This window comes from Elephas maximus, chromosome 10 (assembly GCF_024166365.1).
Source record: "Elephas maximus indicus isolate mEleMax1 chromosome 10, mEleMax1 primary haplotype, whole genome shotgun sequence".
In the NCBI taxonomy this organism is placed as follows: domain Eukaryota; kingdom Metazoa; phylum Chordata; class Mammalia; order Proboscidea; family Elephantidae; genus Elephas; species Elephas maximus.
In genome coordinates, this window is record NC_064828.1 from 27,242,348 (window position 1) to 27,253,916 (window position 11,569).

An 11,569-nucleotide genomic window follows, 5' to 3' on the forward strand; every position below is an offset into this window, starting at 1 on the left:
TGGGAACTAGGAAAAGTTGACAGTGTTTTTTCTCTCTGGACTTCAGCCATTTCGCCCAGCAAACAGCTAATGACAAGGATTCTCCATGGAACATATTCATCCTGGATAGTCCCAGCTCAATACCCAGTTCTGAATGAAACAGAGAAATGATGAAATGGCAAAATGGTGAAATAGATTGCCAAGAAGAGGACAAGACTTAAGTCAAGATCTATAACAGCTATGATATCTTAGCTCAAATATATGTGTGAATCTGATGCACTTTTTTGTAAGATGAGCATTTGATTTAAAAGAAGCAAAAACTTGTTTCAACTTTCACAAAATCTCCAGATAATTGAATCAGGTGTGTTTTCTTTATTTTGTGTCAACAATTTGCTTGAGATTTTCTCTTTGGAAAATGTTAATAAGATCTTTAAATAAAGAGAAACTTGGGGCAATGACTTGGAATATCTGTACTTAGGCTTTTGTTCAAATGCTTTTGTGTTAACAAAAAAAATTACATCTATGTTCCTCTGGTACATAAAATTTGACTCTGGGTGTGATAGAAAACGGCTTATGAGTCAATTTCAGTAATATTTGGATTGACTAATTGGTGTAAAGGCTTTCCTTCTGATGTACCAAAGAGAGTAGACTCTGCCAAAGCATAATAAGGTCACTTCATCTCAGTTAATCCAAGTGGAGCCTAGCACCTAGACAAAAATGTCATTTGGCCAATGAATACAGAGTCACTCTCCATGAGGATTTCTGACATTTTTCTTTCTCCCCTTCCCATACCCTATTAATTTCTCATTTACTTTCACTAAAAGACAGTCCTAACTTTGGCCAAATAATAAGATGTGGCCAAGAACAAGAGGCTTGCTCCTTTTGGATGACAATTTTTGGCCCCAAGAAAGAATGCCCTGGAAGGGCATTCCCTTCCACTCTAAGTGATAAGTATGGATTTAAATATCCTTTGGAGTGGCTCAGTTTTAGTTATTTTGTCACAGCATACATTATTCATTCCCTTGATTCTTTTTATACTCGAGATTTTGAAAGAATCTTTGTAAAGTGTAATATAGCAACAAATCATACATAGCAGATATTATGAAGGAGTGTCTTAGTCATCTAGTATGGTTATAACAGAAATACCACAAGCAGATGGCTTTAATAAGCAGAAGTTTATTTTCTCACAGTCTAGTAGGCTAGAAGTCCAAATTCAGGGTGTCAGCTCCAGGGAAAGCTTTCTGTGTTGGCTCTGGAGGAAGGTCCTTCTCATCAATCTTCCCCTGGACAAGGAGTTTCTCCATGCAGGATCCCTGGGTCCAAAGGATATGCTCTGCTCCTGGTGCTGCTTCTTGATGGTATGAAGTCCCTCTATCTCTCTGCTGGCTTCTTTCTTATATATTTCAGAAGACATTGCCTCAAGACACAATCCAATCTTGTAGATTGAATCTTGAGTTATTAACATAACTGCCACTTATCCCACCTCATTAACATCGTAGAGGTAGAATTTACAAGACATAGAAAACCACATCAGATGACAAAACGATGGACAATCACATAACACTGGGAGTCATGGTCTAGACAAATTGATACATGGATTTCTGGGGGACACAGTTCAATCCATGATAGGGAGTAAAGTTTTTCTATCCAATAAATTACAAAGTAAAATGTATCTTTTAAGTAAAATGTATTAGCCATTTTGGGGAAAAAAAAAATATATATATATATATAAAACCTCCTACCTTTTTAAATAGAGATGACCCTTACTGTGAAAGTCAATTATGAGTCATTTAATCATATTTAAAGGGATTTTATATCAACTCCCTAAAATAATTCTCTCATTTTTGAATCTGTATAGTTACTTTCACCGTATGTTCTTACGTTTACATTCCATTAGAGACGCTCCTATTGAGAGTAACGGAAGAGTCCTGAAGGCTTGGGATGAAGTTCTTGATTTTTTACTTGCTGGTTATAAAATCTTGAATATATTAGATAACCTCTCTGAGTCTTAATTTCCTTATATTTCCTTGTCTTCCTACAATCAGATTGTTGTAAAGTTTGATGATTACTAATTTTATGTAAAACCATTTTCAGATGAAACAGTTTTGTCCACTGACACCATCTTTTTTCCACAATTTTTTATAGAGACTGACACATCACTTCTAATTACATCAAACAACAACAACAAAAACACACTGCCTTCCTTCAGCTAAGAGATTCTTGAACTTCTAAACTCATTTTTTATGAATGTTCGAATCACAGCCTATCTCCTTGGAAGCTTTTTTGCACTGTTCCAACAAAGCTGCAGAGAAAACATAGGCAGGATGGATTATTTTACAATGTATTGACAAATTGCTTATTATTTCAATTTTTGATTAAGGAGAAAGAATTGTGTTGCTGGATATTTTTCAAAGAATATAGCTTATCTTATTATGTCAGAAAAATCCTAGTTAAAACCTACACATTCTACATCCAGGAACGTTTCTTCAGTAATCATTAGAATGTTACCATTGACCTTCAAATGTTCTACTTTTCAACAATTTTAACTAAAGCAGATTTTTGCTTTTTGTGACTATTATCACTTCATCTGTTGATATTTTTTACCAACATATTAGCCACTTCTGATTATCTATTCTCACATAGCTCAACGTTAACAGAAAGGGACTTTTCTTTAAACCAAGTCTGCTATCATAACTTCAGAGATTAAATAGTTTTAATGATGTAGTTGTGGGAGTTAAGTAGCAGAAAAAGACAAGACGATAGTAAACCATAGTTAACAACAACAACAACAAAAATCAGGTAAAAAGGTAGGCCTTTTTCTTCTAGATGTGGCCTCTTGGGAATTCTCTAAGAATTAAAACTGCTTGCAGATAATTGTGAGTTGATAATGAAGCAGAGCAAGGAAGGTAGTATAAAATCTGGATCCCTTAGCATCCCCTTTTGATTGGGGCCTTTGCAATGTAGTAGAGTTGTTATTTCTTTAGCGTTCGAGGAGCTTAGATTGAACTCACAACTTTATAAAATGTAGTTGTTGGTTTATTTATGATATTTGCACTTTGCAGACATCCTTCATTAGTACAGATCATTGAGAGATAAATATATTTGTCAAAGTTACAGAGAAAACATTTATGAATAAGAATGAATCTAGAGCATTTTAAATTAATGTTAAGAAAAATCCTTTAAAGTTGTGGCTTACTTTTCTCACTCTTGATAATAACAAATGTATCCCTTTTAGGTACTTCTCTTGTACCTTGAGACCATGGACCAGGGAAATTATTCTAGGGTGGCTGAGTTCGTGTTGCTGGGTCTCTCCAGTTCCCGAGAGCTCCAATATTACTTCTTGGTGTTTTTTAACTTCTTGTACATTGCCATTGTGCTGGGAAATCTCCTTATTGTCCTCACAGTAATTTCTGAACCTACCCTGCACACACCCATGTACATCATGCTCAGTAACCTTTCCATTCTTGATGTGTTTCTGGCCACTTATGCAACTCCCAAAATGATCCATGATTTCCTCCATGAACACAAGACCATTTCCTTTGAGGGCTGCATGGCCCAGATATTCTTGCTCCATGTCTTTGCCGGTGGGGAAATGATGCTCCTTGTAGCCATGGCATATGACAGGTATGTAGCTATATGCAAACCCCTCCATTATGCAACCATCATGAACTTGTGCAAATGTACAGGCCTAGTTGCAGGATCTTGGATCATTGGGGTTATGCACTCTCTGAGCCAGTTGGCTTTCACTGTAAACTTACCTTTCTGTGGCCCAAATGTAGTGGATAGTTATTATTGTGATCTTACTGTGGTCATCAAACTTGCCTGTACAGATACTTATGTTCCTGAAGTTTTGATGCTTTTGGACAGTGGTCTAATGGGGCTGACTTCATTCTTACTCTTGCTCATCTCCTACGTGGTCATCCTGGTCACTGTGCAACGTCAGTCTTCAACAGGCATAGCCAAGGCCCGCAGCACCCTGACAGCCCACATCACTGTGGTGACCCTCTTCTTTGGGCCCTGCATCTTCATCTATGCCTGGCCTTTCAGCAATTTCCCAGTGGATAAGGTCCTTTCTGTGTTCTCTACAGTTTTCACACCTATATTAAATCCCATTATTTACACATTGAGAAACAAAGAGGTGAAATCAGCAATGCATAAACTGAAGGGCAGGTACATAAGGTCCAGGCTCCCTATCCAGCAGTCTCTCACAGAGTAGATTTGTTGAATTGAGTGGACAGAAGGAGGTTGGTAAATGTAGATTTTACCTTATTCTTGTGACCATTATTATTTTTAACTCAGTTGCTTACAATGATAAATGCAATGTATGTTTTTTAGTTAAGTATTTGTATTAAATAACCCTATACATGATTATGCAATCTCTTTTATATATGTAATATTTGCTATAGTATCTATATAGTGTTGCTATGAGTCAGAATCGACTCAGTGGCAAGTTAGGTTTTTGCTTTATAGTATCTTTAAAATATTTCAAAATTTATATTGTTTGGTTAACATCCACACTCTTCTATATAAAAATAGTGACAAAATGTTCATGAATTATTGTACAATGTAAATTTTATGAATTTAAATACCTGAAAGTTTAGGTTCATAATCCTAGCAACTAAACTAAAATGCTATGTTGCACTATGGTCTAAAAAACTCCTAGCGATTGTAAAATCTCATTCTAGCACAAAAGTAATCCCATCTGTTCTCATTTTTCACATATTTTACATCAAAACATTTGTGCTGTCAATAAAAAGATCCATAGAGTAACTCAACATGTAAAAAAATTTATAAAAATTCAACATAGCATTTTTCAAGTCTGCTGTTATTTCATTTTTTCCTCTTCAAATACAGAACTTCATGGGTCTCTGCACAACACAATTTTTTTTTTTTTTTTTGCAGCTTTATAACATAACTTGATGTTGTTCAGGTATCATTGATTCTTTTGTCACTTTTTCCCTAAAATCTTGTTGACATCAAAATATGATAGTTAACCAGTTCTAAATCCAAAAAATATTTATATAGCACAGCACATTAAGCTTTAGACACTTAGCAATTCAGCTACATAAAAATAGGACAAGACCCACATTGCATATGTTGTGAATCAGGTACTCATCAGTCCTTGATATGGTGTCTGTACACTGGTTCAAGGGCAGTTACTCTGGAAAACATCGATCTGAAAACACATTATGATGTTACTCCAGTGTCGTGTGCCAGCCCAACTTTCTCCAAGGTGGTCTCACTCTGGAATGGCAGGTACAGCTGTGCAAAAAATGGACATTGACTCTGTGGAAGTATCCTACTCATGCTATGCATTCACTGTGATTTGGAACATAACTCATCCCAAGAGCTTGTCACCATCATCCTGGTCTTTTTGTTTGGGTGATTCATCAATCTTGCCTTTTACTTGCTTCTTTCTTGAACCAGCGTTAGGATCAATGATTACCTGGGTGGCAACGACTGTCTGCAGGTACCCTGCACGCAATTTCTCCCCACAGTATGGAAAATAGTTTAAGGCTTTATGTTCATGGTGAGGATTAGTTACTATAGCTGTCGTGTATTCTTCCTTCAAAGCCCATATGACTCTTTTTTTTTTTTTTTTCTCAAGACTTCAATCCAAGTATTCCCTTCATTTTCACAAGAATAGAGGGTTTCCTTCAGAATAGGCAAAATTAGGATCATACCACTGGATGCTTCAAGTAAGGTATCAGGAAACTGACAGGCATTATAGATTGGGCCCTTCTATTCAAAAAGTACTCCATCAGGACAGATTGTGAACTTTTGTTCTCCTAGTATCTCTTTAGAAAATTATTAAGGTCTGCAATGCACCTATTATAGGAACTTGAATTAGACATATCAATGCAGTCACTGGTTTTAAAAAAAACATAAATCCTGGACTAGGAATCTGGTCACTCTATTTTGGAAACACATGGTTCAGAGTCTGAAGCATAGCCCACTTTGTGCATGAGAGGATACAGCTAGAAACCCACAGAAGACTAGGCAGAAGAGCAAGATCAAACCTCTTTCCGTCCCTTACACTGCCCGTCTAGGAAATGCCATCTCCTGTTGGGTCTGCACTGCATGCCCTCTTCTGCTTTAGCTGCCACTCACACCACTGACCTTCATTCATAGCCATCTCTGCTGGAGTCAGACACTCATTATGGGTTAGAGAGTCTCATCTCCCAAGCAGAACATTGAGGCATTATCCAGAATGGGAGCAGGTGATTCTGAGAAAATGGCATTTCATGGACCCCAGCCCTGAGCTGTGGGCTCCAGGAACCCTCTACTTATCAGGTTGAAGATAAAGAGCTTCCACTTGGCCAGGCTCTGATCGAAGGATCTCCTTGTTCATTAATATGTATGTGCTGGCGGTGAGGTGACCAGAGCCTAAAGTGATTCACAGGAAGCTCCCATAAGCACTGTCACTCTCCATAATGTGAATATACTCATGTATTTCAAGTGTGATAAACATTTTTCCAATTAAAAAAATTCTTAATAATCATTAGTTTAATAAAGACATCATATTCCATTACATACATATTTCATCATTACATATTTTTTTGCTATTTAGATATTTTCTGTAAGTTTTTGATCCTCTTCCTCCAAGGTTTCCCAGACTTTGTCAGGAAGACACAATATGAGTATTCTAAACTTTCTTCATATATCTTTCAAAATTGCTTTTCAGATTATTTTCCTCACTGCATGCTAAGCACAGATTTCTGCATCATTGAGAATAATATTTTAATATGTTAATTTAGGGAGCAAGTTCTATTTCGCATTTCCTTGATTTCTAATGAAATTTTCATGTCTTGTAACATGCATATTATGCTATTTGTATTATTTTTCATTGTTTATTTTCTTTAATTACCTGTTCTAAATTGCAAACTACCTGAAGATAAGCACTCTGCCTTACTCATCCTTGAATTGCTGTTCTGTGGTTTTGGATGTAGTAGATACTCAATTTTTAAAAGTTAATGAATTAAATTTAACTGAGGGATACAGAAAAATAAGACATATTCTATATTGCCCAAGTGATTTATAGTTTTGCTGTATTTCCATATTTTGCTGTATCTATTTACAGCAGCAGTTGCTGGGTGGTACAATTGGCTAATGCACTCAGCAACTGACTGAAAGGTTGGAGGTTCGAGTCCATCCAACAGTACCTCAGAAGAAAGGCATGGTGAACTACTTCTGAAAAATTAGCCATTGAAAACCCAATGAAGCACAGTTCTACACTGACACACACCTGGTTGCCATGAGTCGGAGTCATTTGATGGCAAATGGAAATGGATTATTACAGCAATTACAATGTGGCTTGAAACAATTCTTATTTCACAGAGCCCACAGAGAGAATAAAAGTTACTTCATGAGAATCTAATGATAACCGTAAAAAAATGCCCAGACATCATGCCTGTGAATAAATATTCATAAGAAAATAATGCCATACTAGTAACAAGAGGCGAAAAATAGGTTTGGGCATGAGTCTTAGAAATGTGAATCCCTAGGTAGAAATAATACCTGCAAGTCTATGACATAAAAGACCTTGTTAGTAATGGTTCCACTGGGAAAAATTTATCCTTCAAAGACAAATACAATTTCACCTCCACCTCCTCTTAAACAAAGAGTGTAAAGTACAAGTGAGACAGATTGAAAACAGTATAAGATCACATTGCTACTGTCATGATAAAAAAAAAAAAAATTTTTTTTTTTTTTTTTATAGCTCAGGTTATTATGGTGCAACTTCTGAAATAAAAAGAGTCGACAAATGTAAACTCAGTAAAGTCTATATGGCAACACAGCAATGACTCATGTAAGTTTTGATACTTTTGTCACTTCAAAAAAAGCTCTTTATAAACAACATATTTTAATATACTTTTCTATTTCTTTTACTGCTGTCAGTGAGACTGAATTTGTCTCACCTTGTTTGAACTCCCCCTTACTGTCCTGAGATGAGCTAATTCTTTACATGCCACTCAACCTCATGTCTGCAAAAGTGCATCTTCCTCTTCTGCAGACTCAGCCCCTGTGATCTCTGACTTTATTCTCCAGTTATACGACACAATGTGGTTCTACTGTGAATGGCCACTGTGTTCACTTAAATTGCTTCTTTACACATTTATGCACGCACATTTCTTTAGTTGTTGCATGGATCTCCACACACAAAATTAGGCAAACATACTATTTTAGAATGCTTAGGCTACAATTTATACAATGAAAATTCTAGCTGGGTCACTCTAGCTGAGATTTTGTAATACAAGAATAAAACTATTTTTTTTTTTTACAGGGTTAGTACGTGCAGCATTCTAGATTTTATATATATGCATGTATATGTGTACTTATGACTTACTCTGTGGCTTGGTTTGTTTTGTCTATAACCATGGAAGGAGCCCTGGTGGCATAGTGGTTAAGTGCTCAGCTGTTAACCGAAAGGTTTAAAGGTGTGAACCCACCAGCCATTCCGTTAGAGAAAGATGTAGTAGTCTGCTTCCTGCAACCTTATGGGGCAGTTCTACTCTGTCCTATAGGGTTGCAATGGTTGAGAATGAAAGCAACAGCAATGGGTTTTTATAAACAAGAGCAGAATAATAATATAACCATTCATGTTTCATCAATCATTATTCTGAATGCTAAAGCTGCGTTGTATTCATTCATGGATGCATATAACCATTCATATTACTATTTATGAATCTATTCATGAATTTGGCAACTATTTTTTGAGTTTTTATAAACAGGCTTTTTGTGAGGCACAGGCTTGACTGTGATGAGAAAAAAAGTTTGGTTCCTTTACTTGTGGAGTTTAGAATCAAATTCAATCATCTGAGAGACTATAATTTCAGCTTCCTTATTTTAAAATACACAGCAAATAAATGAGTAAATAAACAAATGTCTATACATTTTTACTTTGAGTTAATTGGTTTTTGGTCCTCCCTGGATAATAAACAAGAATATCTTAGGCTTCCGCCTGATCACTTGAACCTCTGGTATTACATCTTTCTCTGGTAACTCTGTCTTAACATTTGATTTATTTTAGGAGACTAAAGTTAAAAATACTATATGGCCAATTATAAGGGACATGCAAGAGAGATCAGCAGATTTCTAAGGCTCCTTAGCCTGGTACTAGGCAAATGAACCGGGTAGGTGAAATAGTGGAAAATTTGTGGAGTGATTTCAGAGGCCTGCTGAAAATCTCGTTCCTTACCCTTCTTCAAATATTCTTTGGTCCTTATAATTTCTAGGAGGGAATTTTATCTCCTTTAGCATAAGGCTTTGATTATCATATAAATGGCATCCTTCATAACCACGCTTACCTGCTTAAGCACTCCCATTTGTCCAGTAAGTGCGGAATTTGAAGATGTGACCTCTCGAAGACTCACTATCAAGAACTCACCAATATACTTTTCCCATAACCACCATCATTTTAAAAGTTTTGTTGGAAAACTGAAATTGTGAATTTGTAATCATTTTCACTATATTTTTTTAAATATTGAAAATGCATTAGTGGGCAAAGGCTTTTTAAGCAGGACAACAAAAGCAGAAACTATTTGTGAAAATAATAGATCTAAATTTATTACAATATTTTAAATGAATTTATAGAAAATTTGACATAAATAAAATTAAAAGGAAAAAAGTAAATTAAAGTATTTGTGGAATATCTGTAAGAAAGATAATACCTTCATAGGTAAAGTGTCTTTATAATATGAAGATGAAGGGACCAATAGAAAGATGGTCAAAGAACATGGACAGGCAATTGAGAAAAAAATACAAAGGGCCCATTCAGGAGTGAATAAATGGCCAACCCCTTTAATAATCTCTAAATGCATGGAAACATCATTCAGATGCACTTTCATGGAGCAAATGAGTAAAGATAAAAATGTGACACACTGTCTTGCCAAGAAAGGGAGAGGTGAAGAATCGGCATTCTCATACGTTAATTTAGTGTGCAGGGTTGTGGCATAATGAGCATAAGGTTTCTATAGTGTATACTTATAATAATATGTCTTAAATACATAATTACATATGCCCATAAAGTTTTAGCTAAAAATGTGGTTATTATAAAATAATAATAGCAAATTGAAAATATCTGTATAACAAAATATCAAAAATACATTTTCAGAAGCCTACATAAAAGTATTCTATTGACACGGACAAATATTCATGATAATTGTCGAGTGGTAGGTTATAAAACAATATGTACTATATTGCATATATATAGTGATATAAATAAATAAATACAAAAAATAAAAATAAAAAAATGGCGCCATAATGGTTAAAGACTACGGCTGCTGACCAAAAGTTCGGCAGTTCAAATCTGCCAGGTGCTCCTTGGAAGAAACCACATGTGGGGCAGTTCTACCTTGTCCTACAGGGTCTCTACAAGTCGAAATTAACTCAATGGCAATAGGTTATGGGTTTAATTAGAACATACAGGGATAATAACTATATATATTGTTACGTGTGTGTATGTGTTTGTGCATGTCTCAATTAAAGATAATTTTTAATTTTATCAAATTACTTACCTGATTTGTCTAAATTAAGTCATAGAACCATGTCAATTCAAAAGAGTCTTACTGTTTTTTTTTTCTTTTTAATCTGATGAAAAGATGTTGTTGTGTGCCCTAGAGTCAGTTCCGAATCATAGCCACCCTATATGACAGAATAAAACTGCTCCATAGGGTTTCTGAGTCTGTAATCTTTATGGAGGCAGATCACCCGATCTTTTCTCCTTCAGAACAGCTGGTGGGTTTGAACTTCCAACATTTCTGTTAGCAGCTCAGTGCTTAATCACTGCACAAACAGGGCTCCTTGATTAAAAAGATAATACATGCTCATTGCAAAAAAACAAATACCTCAGGAAATACAGAAATGGATACAGAATAAAATGATTCTCACCCAGAGATAAACCACTGTTAACACTGACATAGGCTTATGAAATGTTTTCTTGGTATGTATATACTGTTGCAGTAGTAAAAATATCAAAATCTGGGTCCACAGTAAATGTTTCATTGTCTCAGCATATTAAATTGAAGTTCAGTGTTGCCACTCAATGTTCGTAGTTCAATGAGTACACACCAAAATGGATATCTTTCTCTATATAATTAGAGGTTTTTTTCTCAACAACATTGCTAAATATATGCCTTTGCTCTATGTATTCGTTTACTGATCTCTTCGTCCTGCTATCTAGTCTACATCACCTGCCTTAGTTATCTAGTGCTGCTATAACATAAATACCACAAGTGGATGGCTTTGACAAATTGAAATTTATTCTCTCACCGTCTGGGAGGCTAGAGGTCTGGATTCAGGTTACCAGCTGTAGGGGAAGGACTTCTCTCTCTCCCTTTCAGCTCTGGTGGAATGTCCTTGTCATCAATCTTCACCAGGGTCTAGAAGTTTCTCAGTGCAGGGTCTCTAGGTCCAAAAAATGCACTCCATTCTTGGCTCATTTTCTTGATGGTATGAGGTCACTCTCCTCTCTATTCCCTTGTCTCCTTTATATCTCAAAAGAGATTAACTCAAGATAAAACCTAATCCTGTAGATGTGTTCTTCCTCATTAACACAACTGCCTTAATCCTCCTCATTAACATCATAGAC

General features: G+C 35.8%; 1 protein-coding gene across 1 annotated transcript; it reads left to right on the forward strand.

Moving 5' to 3' along the window:
- Positions 1-3,238: 3,238 nt before the first annotated feature.
- Positions 3,239-4,195, forward strand: LOC126084594 (olfactory receptor 4K15-like). The gene has a single exon (XM_049899189.1). The coding sequence runs from the start codon at positions 3,239-3,241 to the stop codon at positions 4,193-4,195; it is 957 nt and encodes a 318-aa protein (XP_049755146.1).
- The last annotated feature ends 7,374 nt before the right edge of the window (positions 4,196-11,569 follow it).